This window comes from Alligator mississippiensis, chromosome 3, assembly GCF_030867095.1.
Source record: "Alligator mississippiensis isolate rAllMis1 chromosome 3, rAllMis1, whole genome shotgun sequence".
Classification (NCBI taxonomy): domain Eukaryota; kingdom Metazoa; phylum Chordata; order Crocodylia; family Alligatoridae; genus Alligator; species Alligator mississippiensis.
Genome location: NC_081826.1, coordinates 129,083,113 through 129,104,039, shown reverse-complemented (window position 1 = coordinate 129,104,039; position 20,927 = coordinate 129,083,113). Strand labels below are relative to the sequence as shown.

At 43.8% G+C, this 20,927-nt stretch overlaps 1 protein-coding gene across 1 annotated transcript in view; it reads right to left on the bottom strand.

The window, feature by feature from the left end:
• The window catches only part of JARID2 (jumonji and AT-rich interaction domain containing 2), a 310,435-nt gene that overhangs the window by 6,294 nt on the left and 283,214 nt on the right, over positions 1-20,927 (bottom strand). Inside the window, exons 9-15 of the mRNA XM_059724397.1 lie at positions 19,893-19,985; positions 19,286-19,404; positions 18,810-18,880; positions 17,630-17,744; positions 9,240-9,345; positions 6,706-6,888; positions 1,915-2,045 (exon numbers count right to left, since the gene is read on the bottom strand). Coding sequence (XP_059580380.1) covers positions 1,915-2,045; positions 6,706-6,888; positions 9,240-9,345; positions 17,630-17,744; positions 18,810-18,880; positions 19,286-19,404; positions 19,893-19,985 — 818 coding nt within the window. The remainder of the gene's footprint in view (positions 1-1,914; positions 2,046-6,705; positions 6,889-9,239; positions 9,346-17,629; positions 17,745-18,809; positions 18,881-19,285; positions 19,405-19,892; positions 19,986-20,927) is intronic.

The window sequence follows — 20,927 nt, the reverse complement described above, 5'->3', positions numbered from 1 at the left end:
CAGGCTCCACCTGAGGCCTGGCACCATTCCCTACAGATGGTAGGAGGGACTCTGCTAGCACCATCATACCCATACCTAACCACAAAAGTCCTCCGGAGATTTTAATAGCGACCAGTGTATCAAAAGAATGGTTCTTAAACTGATTCACAGAGCACTGGAAACTGCAGAGCATTTCCTTTAGGTCCACAAGTCCACGTGGAGAGCTGGGTACTGTGGCTAACAGGGCTGATATTCCTCAAGTTCCTAAAAATTGTCTTGAGGAGAAGCAGCCAGGAGGCATGGTGTAACTCCTTACACCAGGAGGCAGAGATGAGCTTTCCTGTTGCTGAGACAGTGGGAGCAGGGCGAGTGAGTGTGCCAAAAGATAACTGTCTTGCTGTACAGTTAGGGAGCAGAGGATGGGGATTTGGTTAGGAAGGGAGAGGAGTCTCCTGTGTCTAGAAAATAGGTAACACTACCTGTGCTGCACTGCGCAGCATGAGGGAAGAGCCAGGAATGTGGTCTGAGCTGGGCTGAGGAGAGTTGCCCATGGAAGTGAACTAGGAAGGAAGGAAGGAAGAAGGGAGACAGCAGCAGCTTAATAGTAAAGACAGCTAAAAAAGTAGGTGGACAAGCAACTAATCAACTGGGAAACGGAAGGCCCACAAGTTGACCACCACGGGCAGGTGGGGACCAAGAGATGCAGACCAAAAAACACCCAGGAGAGACTTGGCTTTGGTTTGGTTTGGTTTGGTTTGGTTTGGTTTGGTTTGATGACGGTAGGCACAGGACAAACACATCTCCAGAGGATGCTGACCTTAAGAAGCTACCCAGGGTATGAACGAGTTTGAGAACTACCCTGATAAAAGATCAATGTGGCATTGCAACAGCAAGGACTAGCACTTCTGTTCTTCCTGTCACATTTGCAGACTTTTCCCCCCTGGAGGAAAAATGCATGTGGATACAATTATTCCCCCAGGGGAGTAGGCTGCAGATGGACTGTTCTTGAACACCTGCAAGCAGTTCTGCATTTCATTTTAAACACTAATACACATCATGAGGGTTTTCCCCCCGCCCTTAATGTGTCATTGGACATTTTCCAAATGAACATGCTAGTTTTGTTAAATACAGTTTGTAGATTCCACTCATCAAAACTGTTTCTGGACCGTTCGATTACTTGAGTACTACGTCCAGTACTACCCAGTTGTCAAACTTGAAAGACAGGCAACACTACATGGTAGGGAACAAAAGACAAGATCATTACATAAGAAGTAAGGCAATGTGCTATTATGCTCTCCTTCCCCATTTTGGTATATATCTTCCTACTTCAAGTGAAACCCTACATATTATTTCTTGATGTCTGCGGAGGGGAAAGAGCACAAACTGGGTTCTGGGACATACTCAAGGGCTAGTGCAAGATGTAATATCGCCAATGCAGAAACAGAAGGAATTAAAAAGAAAAAAACTTGTTGTATTAAAATGTACTATGCTATATAAGTATCTTTAGCACTACCACTGAGCTTTCTTGGTGCACAATCTGTAACTGGAATGGCACCAAGAGAGTAAAAGCCTTTTGCTCCAAAAGAGAAGCTGAACACTTTGAAACCATACTGCTTATGTTTTAATGCATCCGGAAATCCTGACTCCTAGCATCAAAATTTTTTAAAAATACAAACCCGCACCAAACCTTAGAGTTATTAATTCCTCAATGGTATCGGAGGCAGGGAATGCTTAGAAAGAGAGAGAGAGAACTTAACCGCTGGTGCTGTCTTCAAAAACAGCCAAATAAGCTATTGCTTCCATTTGTGGCTGTGTTGAAGTGGGTTTGCTAGGTTAGTAGCTGGAAGTTTTGTCTCAAATTGAGACTTAAAACTATCATTCTTAAGAGTTTGCCCATGGAGCACAAAGTAATTGGAACAGGTTTCTATTTATTACCTGAGCTCTCCAAGAAGTGACGATATCGTACTTAGAGTCGGACCATTTTCCTTTTTTGCTTCTGCCGTTGCAATCTGATACAGCAGCTTTTCCATTGAAAATGGCTTGGCTATACGTCGTTTCTTCATTTCCTGAGCCAACAGATTTCAAAGTTAGTTCTTGAACAAAACTCAGTGAAAAAGCCACTGGTATGAAGGACTTCCTGCACCTGTATTAGGTTAAGCTTTGTCACAGAACACAGTTGTGAAGCCTAAGCCAGGCTCAAGTAGACACACGTGCACACACACACACACACACACAGAACCTTTGCTGTCTCAGACAGCTAGTTCCCACAAGGAGGCCAGAGTAGGCTTGTCTAACATTTTATATAAATCTCAAAGTAAATGCATCACTACAAAGCCAGAGAGCTGAAGAACTTGACCCTCTAAGGTTTCTGTTGCTTCCCCTTTAACAGGTAAAATACATTATTTTGCAATGTAGTGCGGCAAAAATTCAGTTAGCCAAAATCTGTATCAGTGATCTCATGCAGTGAAACGAAATCCTTCATTACTTGGCAGGTGCTCTACTGTAAACTGACTTTCACCACATTTCAAGTACACATCTTAGCGAGAAATAATCCTATTCAATCAGAAAGAAGGCTAGGGAAACAAAGCATGACGCCATAGAGTAGACCTCCTATGGACCCCCTTTGGGATGTGCACTAGGACAACTTGGCCCTCCACCGAACAATATTGCATAACCTGCTCACCACACCCAACAATCATAAGGGCTTTTCCTGGGATGCCTACTAGAAGTGAACCAAACCTGTCTGAATTAAGTAATGGGATTATTTCTCCCAAAGTCATGAGACTGCTCCGTCTCCTTTGTTTCTGGCTTTTTGAGGTAGTTGTTTTAGTCTTAAATCACTAAGCACACTGGGGGCATAACACACAAATCCAGGACTGGAATCCAGGTAAATGGCAGAATGGGAAGCAGGGAAGGATGGGCACAGAGGGGAGCAAAGTGAAATCATACATTGATAGGAATTTGCTGTTGGTGGGCGCCTCTCTGTGCAAGTCTCTGAAGGTACAACACCACCTTGCCCTGCACCGATTCCTGTGACTTGGGCTGTTGCCTGTTGAAGGTGAATCCCTTTCCTGTACTTGCATGTGCAGGCTAATTCCTTTTTCCACTTTGCAGCTGAGCAAGAATTTGATTTTTCCAGCATCCAAAGACTTATTAAAAACAGAGTGGGAGCAGGCCAAACAACTTTTATGCCACAGGGTGACTTGAAGGTGCCACCTTTGCTAGGAAGACCTCGTGGAAAGGGTAGATGCAAAACAAAATGGAAAACCGAGTTAATATTAGCCTGATTTGCAGGCTGTCCTCACTAATCAGGTGATGAGGCACCTAGAACATTAAGCTTAATTTTTTAAGTTCTTCCTCACTCTCTACATACCTACCAAAATACTCTTTGTACTTCCTCTCCAGTACAAACACCCCCAGACTGCTCCATTTTGAGAGAGCACCAAGTGAAAGTGAATTCTCATGTGCGATAACAACCACCCAAGTACTTTCCATTAACATGTGTGCCAGGAAGGTTACTCAATAGTGCTGGTAGTAGAGGAGGAAAGAGCTGACCACTCGGTGCTTCTGCTGCAGGCAGGGTGGGACTGGGTTGGCCGGGCCGTTAAGAAAGGCACATAGGACGTTCTGCAGTTCTTTGATTCGCTGCAGTGAGGAAAGAGCAACCAAGGCTGACTGTGGGGGCGCCTCACTTTGGGAAACCATGAGTGAAAGAGGGAGAACAATGGGATAGGACTGTGAATCTCAACTGAGGCACTGCAGCCGGCACCCTGGGTGCTATGACAGCCGTGGAAGGATGCAGCTAGGAGAGACATGAGCAAGTGAAGTGCAGGCTCCAGTGAGAAGATGAGTGCAGGCTCTTCCCTTCTAGCTGTTCCTCCTCTCCCCACACTCTCTGCAGTGCAGGCTTTTCCCTGCATGCTGCTCCTCTTCCGTCAGCCCCTCTTCAATCATGGATGCGCTCTAAAAAATTCATTTTTTAAATCAATTCACAAAACTTAGACCTGCGATTGGCCTGAATGCTTGTAATGAGAAATCCCACATATCAGTGTTGAAGTGGCAGTCCCAAACCATGCCCATTGTATCTTATAAGATGTCACCAGATGACAGGATGGACTTTGAAATGACAGTTTTCCCTAACTGCATCCACTGGTTTATGAATTTTGTTTTCTTGAGTTCATAACAGCCAGATCAGTCAGATGACATCATTCAGATCCTGTTCAGTGAGTTCAGATTTCCCTATAAGGCATCCTGAGGACGCATGCCAAAACGTAATATAGAACAGCTGACCAAGACGACACGGTGCACCATGTAGATTATAGAATAAAATCACAACAACTTAGAATAAGAGCAAAGCCAATATATTATCAAAGCATGTGCAAACTAAAAATATTGTTGTCTGGGACTGAAAGTTGACAAGATATGCAAATGTCTGTCAGTTCATTAACAGCCTGCAGGAGGAATCTTGCTGCCTACGCATAATATTTCACAGACCTCCTAAAAGCACTGAGTCAGACTGTCTTTGAAAGTGGCAGAGCAGCTTGTTAAAGTGAAGGACGCAAGCTGGAATTTCCAAAAGGGAGCCAAGAAGAAGGCATGGTTTGAAGACAGAAGTGGTAGGGGGGAAGGATCAGGGGTGGGTGCAGGGGGCCAGATGGAACAATACTATAGAGGTTTCCACATTATTTTGATACAGCCATACAGGTTCTTCTAAAGGCTGTAAAAGGCAGGTTATCACAGAGTCTGCTGAATTTTCAATCAATCAGGTTTTATCTATCTTTCCCACACAAAGCTCTTATAGCCTGTTAATCAAAAGAAAGCACTCCTTGCTTTCTGGGACAGGCAGAACTATCACTCATTGCTGGTAAGAAGCCTTGTCCCTTAAAAGAGCAGCTTTTTCCACAACTGGAAGATCCAGGAGGGTATTGATGGTTTGATCTGAGGCTTAAACATGAAGAGCCAGTCCAACAACTGCTGAACAGGACTGTGTGTATATGAAGTGCATCGTCGGTTGCCGCTCTCCAGTTGCTAAAGGGTTTGATCAAAATCCCATTCCATCCATAAACAGAGCAACCTCGCTTTTACACAAGTGCTTGTATTGATAATACACTGAGTGTAAAACAGTCTGGGAAGAATTTTATTTACCCAGAATACAACAGAACCAAAACCAGGATCTTGACAAGGTAAATGTAATTACTTATTGCCCACAGTCAAGCTGTCTTCCCCAACTTGAAAATCCTGGAACCTACTGATGGTTTGATCTGAGGCTAAAACATGTAGATCCACGCTAAAACATGATAAGTCGTACTGCTGGCTTATCTACAAATGCTGCCAATACATCATGGAAACCAAACACTGCATTCTGGGAGTATATATGACCAGAATGGGTCCCCCACAAGGAGCAGAGGCCAACAGTCATCTACAGAAGCAGCAGGCTGGGTGAGTGCACTTTCAGCCATTTGCTTTTGTGGCTGGGTGGCACATCTGTTAATGGGGTGGAAAGAAGGAAGGAAGTGAATTTACTGGCTGCCTACGGTCAAATGTGGCTGGTCAATAGGCCCCAGAGTTTTGACTGCAAGTCAAATCAGTCCTTTATCTCTCATGAAGAACAGAAACAGATGCAAATATCACAGCAGAGCTGTGAAAGCTACTGTACTCATCTGAATACAAAGAATGTAACTGGATTTTACATGCACCCAAATCTTCTGACTCTCAGTTTAAAATGACAGTAAATCACTTCATACAGACACCATTATAAGGATATGGATTCTAAGGTGCCTATAAGAGCTTTTTACTTTTCTTGTTAAACCTAAATTTAATATGCAGGCCACTTTTAGAAGAAATAGTTGGTTTAAAAAAATGTTTGTCATATTCAAAGGAATATGGTAATCGATGTTGCCTATTAGAGGAAGTGATGACTATATTTTATCTGCTATTTACATTTGAAATTCAAATTGCACTTGGAGAAGTTGCATCAGATAAATCCAGCAAGGATCACACTATATACAGTTGAAATCTCTTTATAAATTTTTGTGAAGCTTCCCTGTCAGTAGATACAAGCCTAACTAAATTAAACTACCATTTTCAGATCTGCATGAGGTTTTTTTGGTTATCAGTGCATGCATCTACACATGGACTTTACTGCAGTTAGCTAATTAGCTTCACACTAAAGCATCACCATCTACACATGCACTGGTATTAGGACGCAGTAAATTGATTAACTCTGCTGCAACACGTGTAGACAGTGACATAGGCTGACTGGGGCGAAAGGGTGCTAAAGGGTGGGGTCTGCCCGCTGCCTAGCCCTGCACTTTAGCACCCTTGTGCCCCAGTCAGCCCCTCTGCCGCCCAACCTGCTACCCAGAGTCCAGGGCTGACCCCCCAGGCTCTCCACCAGTCCGGGGCTACTCCGCCCCAGCTCAGACTGCTGCGGTCATGGGTACACGTGTAGATGCTGTGCCCAGGAACAGCTGACTGGTGCAAACTGTGCCACAGTTTATTATGTTGCCTTAATAGCACATATAGATGCACCCACTTGCTACTTCCAGATTTTCTTCTGGAGCCAAGAAATGCATCATGCAATGTAAAATAATTATTATTTTAAAATACAACTTTGCAAATCCCTCTGGAGTTCCATGAGTATCCATGCCACTCATGCTCAAGGGCTTAATTTGTTGACTGTCTAAGATGCAGCTAATTTGTGTTCACCTCCTTTTCTTGCCTTACCTTGGCAGTTTTAAAACCCATGCTTGTCCACTGGGTGGTAGCAAAGTGCACTGTTTCAGAAACACTGTAGCCACAACACACTTTAGACACAAAGGATCCCGGAAAGCAGACGACAAACTGTCCACTCTGCTGTACAGTACGGTGCACCCTGATCCCCTCCTTGCACAAGACTTCCGGGGAGATCTAGATGGAAACAAAAAGAAGAAAAGTAGCAATCCCTTTTCACGAGATCAGGTCCTGAGTTGCAACTTGTGCTGCTTCCCACGTTGTGAGGCTGAGCTCTACTGACACCACAACTGCTTCACTGACTATCTCCTTCACCACGCACAAAGTGCAGGTGCACATTTCCAAGTCAGACCCCATAGTATTTGGGAGTTACAAGGAGACCTTTTCCCTCAAAACACTGGTTTAATAGCTTGAACAGTTTGTCAAACGGCTTGAAATGCATCATCAAAACAAGGGTGTAATTTAAAAGAAACACCTAACAGTTCTGACCCTTCATGCCACTTTTTTTCTTTAGTGGGAGACAGTTATCCCTGTAGCAGAAACTCAGCAACTCTAGAAACTGTCAGATAACTAGCCTGTCTTTAAAGGCCTACAAAGGTTTACTTCAGGTATAAAAGGCGCTAGAAAACATCAAAAACTGTTCACGTGCCTGCTAAATAAGACACCCTGAACACTATAAGGTAAGAACAGCTGAAGAGCTTTACCATATGCACCTGAATTCAAGATGAGGTTTTGCCCTTGTTCAACGTTCAAGGTGGGGAGCCCCTCGTCTTGGATTCAAGTACAAGTGGGGGAGGGAAAGGTGGTGGCTGCTGTGGCTCTGATTCTGGCCCTGACCCAGGCTCAGGACCAGTTGGAGCCGCTGCACCCTGCCACCTGCCCCCCATAGCCTTTGCCCCCCAGTGCCTTTTACCCTCCATCTTGGCTGTAGCTCAGGTCACAGAGTACATGGGTGCATTGGCCTCAGCCCAACTACGCAGCAGTGACACCAACTCCAGCCCCAGAATGCCCATGTGCTCCATGCCCCAGGCTGGAGTCGGGGTGAGCACTGGGGTGTGGTGAGAGCTGGAGCCAGAGCTGCAACAGAAGGAAAGTGGGGAAGAGCTAAGTGGGGGAAGGGGAGGAGCAAGTGGTGGAAGTCAGTTGCTAGGGGGTGCAAGCCCTGCGTGGGGGCGCTGGCGGGGAAGGAGGCAGTAGGAGTGGCAAATGGCTTTTCAGTCCGGAAAAGAGAAGGCTCGGGGGGACTTAGTGGCAGCCTGTAAGTATACAAGGGGGATGCACCAAGATCTGGGAGAATAGTTGATCACCAGGGCTCCCCAAAGGATAACAAGGTCTAATGGCCACAAACTCCTGGAAGGCCGATTTAGACTGGACATAAGGAAAAACTCCTTTGCAGTCCGTGTGTCCAGGGTCTGGAACAGACTCCCCCAGAGGTGGTGCAAGCACCTTCTCTGGACTCATTCAGAAGATGTTTGGATGCGTATCTTGCTGGGATCAGTTGACCCCTGAAGACTTCTTGCCTATGACAGGGGGACTGGACTCGATCTCGTGAGGTCCCTTTCAGCCCCTAATTTCTATGACATCTATAATGTCTATGAAATGTATGGGAGGGACAGACAATAAGGGGCAGAGGGCAGGCCACTTGAGTCCCCCACTGCCTGCCCCCTGCCATGGCAAGAGGTGGGGGGATGAATTTAAGATGACCCACCACAATATTTAGATTTGGTACATGGAAACTTATAACAGATTTATAAATTTTCCATGTATAGAATCTAATTGGGGGTTAGAGGTCATCTTAAATTCAAAGCCACCTTGGATTCAGGTAAGTGCAGTGGTTTTATATAGGGTTCCTAGTTTCAATAAACAAGGCCTAAAAACTAGTTAAAATTCATCTGCTGCCCATACTGTGCCCTTTCCCAGACTGGCAGCCTTCAAGTCTCCTATCAACAAATAGCCAAAAGATGGATGTTGGCACAGAGAGCCAGGGCAGCAAAACTTTCATCCTGTCAAGGGTAACATTTGCAGTGCACTAACCCCACAATGGTGGGGCAGTAGTAGTGATGGCAGTAGTAGTGGAAGGGAATGGTCATAGTTTTTAAACGGTGGAAACAGAAAGTACCAAACTACTAAGGAACTGAGGAAATCCTCAACCCTCCAAATCAATCAATTCCTCCAAACCTGTAGCTTGGGTATTAGGAAAATGAAACATTTGACTTGTATATTTTTTTTGTTTTGTTTTTAACACATTTTAAATATACCAGGTGCCATATTAAAAACAGACATTTACTGGCAGGCAGGGTTTACCTTCTTTCCCATGTTTTAGTTTCCTGTAGAGTCAAAATATATTGAAAATGTCACATGGTAAATCCTACTGCCAGCAGTAAATGTCCAGCCTCTAACAGCAGCCACTGATTTTCTTTTAAAAATAGAAACAGAAATGTACTGTAATGTAAAATCTCCCGATTAGCCAGAAGCCATCTTGTTGGTCTTGGGATGCTGCACAGAGAAAGGACAGAAGTCAGACTTACCATGACATTACTTTCAAGCATTTCCAGCCCTGGAGTGCCATTTGCTTGCAGCAGGGCATGTACCACGTCATCAAGTTTGTTCTCCTCCGCAGCAGGAATGCAATACCTGTTTGGAAAGAGAGAAATCAGCCAGGACTCGCTATGCAATAGTCCACAGCCTCCAACTTGTGCAGCAATGCAAAGGGCTGACCAATGCCCCTCCTCCAAAGCTAAAAGCAATTGGAAGAAATTAAAGCAGAACTCCCCTCCCCCAACACATGCAGCTCTTTTTGGCAAGATGCTTCAATTCATGGAAAGTTGCTTATTTGGAGTTGAACCGACAGCATTCACCAGAGCCAAAGGAAATGAAAAGCCTGAAATGATCAAACAGAGAATGTGACATCTCCTTGCTCTACAAAATAGGGAGAGAAACAGCAAGAACATGACATCTGGTTCCAGGGATGTCAGCAGAAGTTTCCCATCTGTTTGGCACCTACTTGGAATGCCATCACACTAATCCTTGTTTTAGGTGACCAGACGCGTTACATGTGCTTGAACCAAATGAAAGCGTGAACCAACATTTTTGCTTAAATAAAAACAGATGTTTGTGGTCCAAAGCAGTAACAAAATACAGACCTGGGGACTTCCACAGCATATATTTTATTAATAAAAGCAAAGTATTCCAAGATATGCCTCCTTCACTCACTCGATGAGCCTGAAGTTCAGTACTCCTCCTGTCCCCTGTAACAGAGGCCATCACAAATGCATAATGCATAGCAGGTCTGTGCTCAAGGAGAGATTTAAGATGGGTGCTGATTTACCAGTATCCCATGTTCTTTCATATCTTCCCACACTTGCCAGTCCCCCAAAGTGGGGAACTAGCTTCCCACTGCAAAAAGGACATGAAATGGCCTGGGAGTGCCCAACTGATCTCACTCTCATGCAAATACACAGGGTTATCTGGCTGATGAAGAAAGATTGAAGGGGGAGTAGAGGTAGGGACAGATAGAGTCTGGGGAAGGGGGAAAGAAGTGTACAACAGATATTGCTTATCTGTATCATCATTATTTCATTGTTCATCAGTAGCTTGGAAGGGGTCCCAATTAGGGACCCACTGGACTATGTGCTGTGCACACATCTAATAGGAAGACAGCACCCGCCCCAAGGAGTATATACTCTTATCATGGAGCAAAGAAAAAAAATAAGTGGATAAAAACAATTGGTAAGGATGGACGAGGCAACATAAAGAATTATGTCTGGCATAATAAGTAAGCAGTCTCTGCACACCGAATATTGGGAGAAAGAAGCCAAACTACGAGGCCCAGAACCTCCCTTCACTGCTCATCTGCTGACAAAGTTGGACTTTAAAAGAGCATGAGCTGTGCCTAATCCCAGGGTCTGGAATTGTACCACCCCTGGGGGGAGTCTATCACCTACTCTGGATATCTTCAAAAAAGGTCTGGATGCTCACCTTGCCCAAGCACAGAGGGGCTGGATCTGATGATCTCAAGAGGTCCCTTCCAGCCCCCTAACATCTATTGATCCCCCAACTGTCCCTCCCCAAAACTGGAAATATTGAAATTAAAGCCATGAGACAAATGCAGGAAGTCTGATCAGTGGAATAATGCAGAGCTTTTGAAAAATGTGGTGAAGGAAGAGCTTCTCCCCAGTGAATGATTGTTTCAAAGATCAAATGGCTCCTTCACTGCAGCACCTCTGAGACGGTGAGAAAAGCCTTTGGGATTTACCGTTCAGCTGTGTGAAGACTGTCTTTAGTTTAATTTCTTCTGTGCAAAACAGCCCTGAGTAGAGGCCCTTTTCTCAGTTAAGGAACATTATGGATTTTCCCTAGAGTCATTTTTAAATGAAACCTAATCTCTGGAAGGGCTTTCCAACATTGTGCAACAGAACTTCAGGCCAGGAGTAGATGTGCATAATGGAAAGGAATCTCATCCATGACATCCACCTGTGTCACAGTGCTGTTTTATGTAAAGCCATACCACACATTCAGTTATATCAAGTCCTGGTGGCAGCCTTGCCAAAGTCTGAAATGGAAACAGTCTGTAAGGAAACCTGGACCATGGCTGAAAGAGCCCTAATTTAAGATAGATGTGCCATAACAAGTCTCCAAGCATCATAAAATCCTTGTGGAAAGTGTTTGATTGATCATGTTTGACCTCCTTTCTTTCAGCATATTACACAAATCAACCAACCTATCTTAGGAAAGCTTTGAAAGTTCTGTTCTCTCTCAGTAGAAGACTTAAGATACCATGGGTCTTGAGACTACCCATGTTTCCCCCTTTATGAAGCCAGGCTCAAGAAACACACTGGGGAAGATGGATTATTTAAATGCATTTCTTTAACTACCTTAGGAAGAAAATTGGGATAGGGTTTGAGTAACACATTGTCAATGTGAAAAGTGTGTAGAGGCAGACCTGCCATCAGGGCTTATGGTTCCTCAACTCTCTTGGCTGATGTAGTTGCTACAAACAGGAACTCTTTGCAGACCAGTGTCACAGGTTGCTACAGTTCTGAGAGAACCACATGAACATCCAGTAATGAAGGAGGTTCTCTCATGAGTGGAAACACACTGTTGAGACCTTACAAGAATTTCTCCTTGTAGTGTTCAGTTTTTAAGAGTATGATATGCAAAAATAGTTGCCATGTGCGTGCTAGTCGATAGTCCAGAATCCTTTTGGCAGAGCAAGCATCCTAATAACAGCAGGAATCTGGATGTCTCCAAACCATATACCACATGCTTGACAATGGCCCACGGTGTCTCTACTCACTCACTCACAAATGGACCTGCCCATTTGGAAGGGGTGGTGCACTGAAGCATGTCAAGGTGATATCTCCTCAAGATACGTGCTGATTTTATCCAGCTCTGCAAACATTGTGGATGCAGGCTAGCATGCTGCATAATGAATCTGCAGGAGACCATATGTCCAAAAGACTCAGACATATCCTAGCTACAGTGCAAGAATTTTGATGGCAGTTGTGCGATTAGGATGGCTACTGTATTGAATCAGTCCTTGGGTAGAGGCATCCTGAAATCTATAAACTGTACTCATCACCTTGGTGACGATGTTCGTTTTTCTTTGTTGATCTCTATGGTGAAAATCAATGAAAGATGAACAGACATCCGATTGTATCTGCTGTGCTGCCCAGCCTCCAAACAGCCAATCATTCAGTCAGACAGGCTGTCACACAGTCTTTTATTTAAGTAGTAACAACAGGTGGGACCCTGATTAAAGCTCCCAGTGCCACAGGAAAGGCAAATGGGGGACCCATGTACTGGTGGCGATTCAACCTACATAAAATATTAAATACCACTTGCGCATGCAGTATATAATAACGCAGAAGTCCATGCTTTGGAAACTGATAGGTGCAAACCATTAGTATACATCTAGAGTTGGAAGTTAAGCATTCCTGCCGCTGCCATTTTAAACTCAGGATGGACACTTTGGCAGCTAAAATAAACCCTTTCTACTTGGTATCAGGAAACAGATTGAACAGAACCCCTTCTTTTGGGACTAGCACGGGAACAGCCAAGTGACTGCCTATAAATCTACTCATGTCTTGTGAGAAGGGCCAAGGAAGGCGAACAGGGAGGGTGGCACAAAAAGGAATAGTATGGAAATGGAGCAACTATGCAACAAACTGTTTCTAAGTCCCAGCAATCTGTTATTAGTGTTCCTGAAAAGAGCAGAGACAAGTCCCAAACAGGGAAAAGGCAGGATCCTATAAATACACAATGCCCAACAAAACCACCAAAAGGATTCGGAGCTCGTGTAATCTGTGAAGTGCTAATGACAGAGGTTTTGATAATATCATCTCTTTTTAGAAGGCTTTCAAAGTTTCTCATGAAAATTGAAGCCCAGGCCCTGATAGCTTACGTGTGAGAATGATTTCTCCCCTGTGTTCTCTTGAAACCAGGAAGGTACACCCAAGCAGGAGTGAGGAGTAGCCTGGGAGCCCTTCGGACAGCATTCATTTAAACATTAAACAGATCTGAACCTTTGAAGGTAGGATCACGGACTGCTGATTGGACTTTTCATGGAGGAGCAGAGCTCTGATGCCGAGATGTTCTCCTCCTGGCCACTGAATGCAACGTTATGTCTGCCACTCCGAGCTGCCTGAAACGATGCCTTCACAATTCTTTTTTTCCTCTGAAATTAAAGTATTACATCCTTTTGTGCTTTCTTGAAGCCTTGTTTTACAAAAAGCCAGATAACTTCTTGTAGTTTAAAATATTGAAATAATGCCAATAATATTTGAATGCTGGACTTGCTGAGGAATAACTCTTAGGAGCAGATAAATATAACTGCCTTGGTTTTTTTTTTTCATTTAGCATCATTCTTTGTTGTTCCCTGAACCTTTTGTTTCAATAGGGACCAATAAAAAAGCGACATGTGCACTTGTGTACAGCAACAGGCTTCTCCCAAAGCCAGTACAGGGTTACTCTTGCCACAAAACACTGGTAGGGTCCCTTCGGACCGTGCAAATTGCAAGCGCCGCACGTCCTGACATGCTGGTGTGAAAAACATGAGAATTCCTGAACGTCTTCCAATGGGATGCGGGGGAATTTCCAATCCTCGAGGCTGTCAAGATGTTTGGATGAGATGGTGTGAAGGGAACCAGAGTCTTATCCAAAGATGATGATATGGCTGCTGATATAAGCCCTTGCTCCGAGTTGTCAGGTTTGTGAAAAATTATGGGCCCTGAATCAGCAGAAAAGGAGGTCTCTTTCCAAAAGCTGCTGTGCTCGAAGCACTACAAACCCCAAGCAATTTAGTACTGGCAAGCGGGACCCAGCCACTGCTTCTGCTCTTCTCTGCGGCAACGCGGGGGCAGTACCCACAGCTGGTGCTCTCTCCTCCCACCCCTCAACTTGGCAAAGGAACTGCTGCTGAAGCCCCATGCTGCCAAATGCTACCAAAGCGCTACGTAAAATCAAATGACTCTGGAGGCTGGATCTGGCCCTCGGGCCGTAGGTTACTGCCCCCTGCTCCAGTGCCACACACTTTCCTGGGAGAGTACCATTAACAGCAAAGCTGGCTTTGAGAACATGGGGAATCATCCAAAGGTGTTGAAGTCACTGGTGCCAAACCACACAGAACAGGCATAAGCTGCACCAATATTGTCAGTCCTGGTGACAACTACGCCCCCCCGCCCCAGGGTTGACGGAGGGTGCCAAGTCAGTCACTGACCTAGCATAGAGCTGTCCAACTGGCAGGCCACGGGGTGCATGCAGCCCACGAGGGGTTAACATGTGACCCTCAGGCTCCCAACCCAGCTGCTGCTCCCCCCCATTGCAGCAGCCAGGGGCTTTGGGATCCCCTTTCTCCTCTGCCTTCTGCTTCCTGCCACTACCCCAGGAGTCAGGGAGGTGCAGTGTGACAGCATGTGGTACCAGGGGATCCTGTGGCTAGGGGAGTGGAGCGGGGGGCATCTATGGTCTAGGCTGGTGTGTCCCCCCAGTGTGCAGACCCCAGCTGCTTAGAGGTTGGACAGCCCTGACCTAGTATGCTGGTGTGGTACCAGCACTCCAGTACCATGTCTTTTCAGAGCCCTTATGGTAGCCAGGCCAAGCAGAGGAGTCTCAGAGTTGGACTCAGCATGCCTTGGACCTCTTACTAGTAGAGGTCCTAGCAGGGGACCTGGCTCTCACTTTAGGATAAAATGGGTGGTGACTTTCCTATGAAGGGTTCAGTTTGACAGCTTGCTGAGTCTGAACTAAGAACTTAAAGTGTGTCTACGTGAGGAAACTCAGGACAGCTAAGACCAAAAGTGCAACATTGTGCACATGATTTAAACCATATGAAACTTTCAGCTGGAGGCTCTCCTTCAAGAGCAAGATGGCCTTAGTTAGCTTTAGGATCCAAGAAGAGAGGCAACAAACGTGTTGCTGTTATATATTTATTTTTCTCTTTATGCTTGGAGTGCCTTGTCATGCCTTAAGTTTTTGAGTGCTTGCGTTTGTCCCTTTTAAATTAAAAAAAAAAAAAAAAAAGGAGGGGTTTTGCCCATGGTTTTTTCCAGAAACCCCATCCTATGGGACAACAGTGACCCCACCTGAGTCATCAGCAATATGAGAACTTTTAGATCCTGAACACAGGGTTCTTTGAGTTAACACCAGGCTTTCTTCCTCTATGCAGACCAGCACTAGACAGGGACAAGACAAACTTTATCCATGTTCTCTCACATTTCTGTCCCACTACCTTTTGCTTCATCCCCACATGGGACTCGTCACCCCCACCCTCTTCCTCACTCTGTAACATTTGAGTTGGAGGTACTTCTTCATTTTCTTCAATGCCGCATGGTTGCTAGCAGTGGCTTTCCTGAAAGTCAGGAAAGACAGATGCAGGCTCCCTGCTCTTAGTTTTCACATCTGGCACCACAACGGGGTGCAGCAATTGCAGGAAAAGTCTTCCCATAGTCTAAGGCTGAAGCAAGTTTCTTAGAGCAAAAGTTTAGGTCTCAGTCTCTAACAGAAGCCCTGAGTGTTTGAAAATGGTGACTTTCAGAGGCAGACAAGTTCAGTCAAATTTTTACAGGTATAACAAAAAGAGCCCACCCCTGATGCTAGTGAAATTTCATGTCTGTGGCTCCATGTTTTGGAGCAATAATGTTTACAAAACATTTGTAATATTTTAACACCAGTTAAAGAATGTACTTTACCCTTCATCTCATTCTCAAAAGGGTCTCAATTGATTATTCTGGAGCTCTCCAAAAAATTCACCCTGATGTAGATCCTAGCACAGAAAATACCAGCCCGTACAACTAAATTGTGGTAAAGTTTAAAAAAAAAGCAAAAATGGGGCAATAAAGCTACCTTACTTGTAAGCGCAGCAAAGTTCTGCCTACAATCATATATGAAAGAACCACATACCCAAAGGTTTTAAAAAAAAAAAAAAATAATCATGGAGTGGACATGACACTAACTAATAGGACATCTGGGGGCATTTCAATGCACTCCACTTGTATAACTATCTCCTATCAAAAAGCTGGGTCTGTTTGATCTTTTTAACCTATAAACTGTTCAGGGCAGAGACATAAGGACCTAAGTGCCATACTGGATCAGACCAATGGTCCCTCTAGCCCAGTATCCTGTTTCTGACAGTGGCAGTAGTAGTGGATGATTCAGGAGAGCGTGTGAATAGGGTATATCTGGAGTAATTGTTCATTACCCAATAAGAGAGTTTCTTTTTCTCGATTTGCACAAGGGCTAGGCCAACAGGGTGGCCTCTTGAGATGCTACTGTAACACGCAGAAATAAATAATTATATTAATCACATATAATGACAGCTCAGTGCTTTGCACATAACTGCAATGCAGCTTAGCATCACTAATACCAAAAGGAACTTAAATAATTGTTAATAGTAAAAGAGTAACTGAACTGAACCAAAGACTGTTGGTGTAGCTGATTGTTAATTATAGCAGTCAATCCTTTCGCTTTTCGGGGTAATAACAAAGAAGGTATATTATATGCTGTTAGCATCTGTTTAATTTGTGTCTCCTATCAGCTATTGCACTTCCACTGCAATCCTCTATGGCAGTAGACTAGCAACAAGCACAGTAAGCAGACACCTCCAAGTAAACATGTACAAACCTGCATCAGGACATTAGGACAATGTGGCCTAAGAGGATTATAGACACTGGTCTACCCGAGACATGTACTGCGCATTAGCCTAATAACACTGCACAGCAGCGTGGCAGTTAAAAACTGTGCTAATAGCCTACTGTGCAGTGTTATTAGGTTAACACACAGAAGGTATCACAAAATAACCATGTGCTGATGCTACTGCGCAGTAGCTCTAGTTACTGTGCATTTAGTTAGTACTTTATTAGGCAAGTACTAAACTAAATGCCTAGTAATTAGGGCGCATTAATGAACATGTACCTACCACTGGGTAGGAATTCAAAAGGAAGGAGGCACTTGGAAGCTACAAAATCTCAAGGTATTTTGTAATGTAAGAAAGATGGGAAGGGTTGAGAGGAAGGATGAGATCTATCACCTCAAAAACCAGAACACAGAACTGGCCTCAATAAGTCTGCACATCAGTCTACAGAAAGCTGCCTGGATTACTTGTCATTTTGATTGCAGATGATCAAAAGAACTCTTGTCTATATCAGACAGAGGTGGCTCATTGGGACATATCTTACTACAGAGAATGAAAAATATACAGAACCTTTTCCTCCAGAGAAAGAAGTCCTTCTCATTTAGCTTACACTATACCTCTTGTTATGAAATTGTGTTGACTTTCCAGCTGAATTGGTTGGCACAGATTTCTTTTTGACTGTGACTTATGTATTTTGTCTGTATAAAATGCCCTGCAGTCACTCTCCTTGGCCAAAGACCTCATGGAACAACAATGCACAACAACAGGGTAAAATGCAAGGATACTTACCAAACGCAATCAGCACCAGTGTGTAAGTAGTCAATGTATGGAAGGTGATTTTGGTCTCGAGACCAGCATGAGGTAGAAAAGACCATGCCAATATTTAGCCAAGGAATTGTCACTCCTGAAACAAAAGAATTGAAAATAACTGTTCACTGACCCAGACGTTTTAATTAAAAATAAATAAATTACAATTTTCAAGCACATTTTCACTGGAAACTTGCTTCTTTCTACCAGAGTGAATAATTCACAAAGAATAATTTATTCAACAAATTCAGACCCATTCCACTCATAAAATATCTATCAGAAGATTGCTTTTCCCTTGAACATGTTGGTTGTTCAAACATCTTTTCTAACTCTTTAAAATGTTTCACTCAATGGACTGATGATAAATAGTCCAATTTCAAGCTCTGTTCTCACTGGTCAGCTAAGTCACTGGTATTCTCTTCTCCCCTTCCTGCCACCCCGCCACTGGAAAATGAGATACAACTCCCATATTTGTTATATGGGACTCTGAAATTCGCTTTCAGTGAATACTTGTACTACACAAAATGAACTGCAAGGGACATTAAAGAAGCCAAAGAGAATGCATTTAAAAATCCAAATGAATATTTACAGAAAATCTTATGCAATTTTTTACTCAGCTCTGCATTCTAGCTTCTATAGAAAAGAAGTTGTACATCTGAATCATTCACTACCATGACGCAAAATATTAAACACAGATGTATAATTAATAGCTAACATGGATATTTACAAAGACAAAAAAGTGCCTCCAGGTACACGGTCCCAACTATTCTTTAACTCTTGACTTGCAAGTCCATTTTCATGCCTTGAAACACAGTATATTATGATGGTCTCTATCTGGGTCAGAAACTAAATTAGATTTTTCTGGCTCTTTCTTTTAAAGTGCCTTTTGCTAAAGAACAAATTGAGGGGCAGTTGCAAATAGTATCCTCACTCCGTTTGCCTACAGATGCTGCCATGAGCTGAGGCTTGTTTGACACCTGCACTGTGAAAGTGTACAAATAATACCAGGAGCAACAAATTTTAAACAGTAGACACAAAACACCTCTCTCTAGTAAGGACAAGGGGGATTTACAGGGGGGGGAAGAGACTTCTTGAAAAATCCAGACACGATCAAAACTCTTGGGCATCAACTATGGAGCACTAAGAAAAGAAATCCACTTACCAGGCACAGCACCAAGATGTCGCAGGATGGATCCTGTATTATTAGGAAGGACTGTAAGGTTCCACCCATGCCTGTTTAATGCAGAGAGAGATGAGAATAAGCATCAACATTAAAAGCAAACTAGTTTTACTATTTTAGTCACTGTTTTGACCTGTGCTCCTTTGTATAGGCTCTGTAGCACAGGGGTTCCCAACCTTTTTAGGTCAGGGACCAGCAAACTGCGAACCGGAAGGACAGGCATACTGCGGGCTGGCAGCCAACCCTTTTTTTATACAGAGTATAGAAAAGGGTTGGCTGCCAGCCCACAGTATGCCAGTCACTTCCAGTCCGTGGTTTGCCGGTCTGTGGTTACTTCCGGTCTGGCAGCTGACCCTTCGCGGCCCGGCACCAGGCTGCAACCCACGGGTTGTAGCAAACACAATAGTTATAGATGGAATAAGGGGCAAGAGGAGTCCAGGGTAATTATCTAACTGTACCTTGAAAATGGTTCGGATTTTCCCACAGGAAAGCCACTCCCATGTGTGTTGGTATCCACTTTGCCTCCATGAACTGCTACATGACAGTCCTTCTGTTCCACTATCCTCCAATACTCTTGCTATGGAATAAGAAGGTGGTAATACATGTTTAGTTCACTGAACAAACAAACAGTAAATTCCTTCAAAAGTTCACCAGTGAAATGTTACAGTTCTTTTGGCGCTCAGATCTCAAAAAAATACCACTTCTTAACAAAAAAAACCCCAGCATTTTAAAAATGTATTATGGCTTAGCATCCCTTTGAAGACTCTTTCTCCCCATTTCACTGCTGGGCAGAGACAAACAGCGGTGAAGCAATTTATGCAGACTTGCACAGGAAAACTTTAGCAGATCTATATCCAGAGTTTAGGTCCCTTACTCCTATGCAAGATCAACCAACCTTCTTCCTGCCATTAGTTTGGCAGTGCCTTTATTACAGATGATAGTAATGGTGAAATAAAGAACAGAGACCACATTACTGGTTTCTTCATTCTCAGCTTGTACCAGACACCTCATGCCCCACTGAGCCATACCCATCTCCTCCAGAGGAAGAAAGGTCCTTGGCCTCACCTCTACTTCAGCTACTGTAGGCTCCTTGGCGAAGCACATGTTCATGATATTTCTTGCCGTCCGGTAGAAGGTTGTTAATGAAACAGACCTACCCTGTGAACCAAGAAAACACAATTACAACTGTAAAGAGAAGGATACCCCTATACTCCCTTCTCCCCCTCATAACCTCTCTCAGCAGTGCACACAAAGGCACGTGACATATATATGCAGCTGGTGATTTACCATGCAAACCTTTGCCAATCATAGATGGGAGAAGGTGAGAAAATAAAATGTTTCCGCAGAAAATGGACATCATAGTCTGTTTGACCTAACACATTTCTTCCTAGAGCATATATCTGAAATTCCATTAACAGCAATGGAGGATTCCAGCTTCCTCTTGGGCAAGCAGAGGGGGTCCAGACACTATATTAAAACTTGTACTAAGTGTGCTTACATTTTAAAAGGTCCCATTGGTTAAAAACTTCGCCATGCAGAGAAGGATTTTTGAAAAGATTTGAAGAAACAATACAAACGCCGTTTCAGGTTGAGCACGCATTGCACGGGACACAGGATGACTCCAATAAAGACAAATTAGAGCTACATCGCACCTTATATTCAGTAGAAAGGAACAAGATTACACTAGCTGTGTATGTAACAGAAAAGGGAGTTAAGCAGAATTCAATAAGAGTAGTTATAAGACAAAGAGCCAGGGCTGGTATGGGAGAGTTTACTGAAATAAAATTAACTGAAACAGTAAAATGAGTTGCTTTCTTCCTCAACTCCTTTGCCCATAGGATGGATCTTGCTTACAGTGTAATGGCAAGAAGAGACCCAATACTATTTTTCTTTTGTTTGCACAGAACCTTGAAAACTTTCAGATACCTTCTCTTGTGAGTATTTATAGTATCAGAAGCTCCAGGAAGAAATATGCATATAATAAACACGATACATTTGTAACTGGTACATATTCATAGGAAGAAATGCTGTAAACTCTACGTCTACCTACATTCAGGTAACCAAAAGTTTTAGTAAAAGATATTGGTGAAGTTTCTTCCT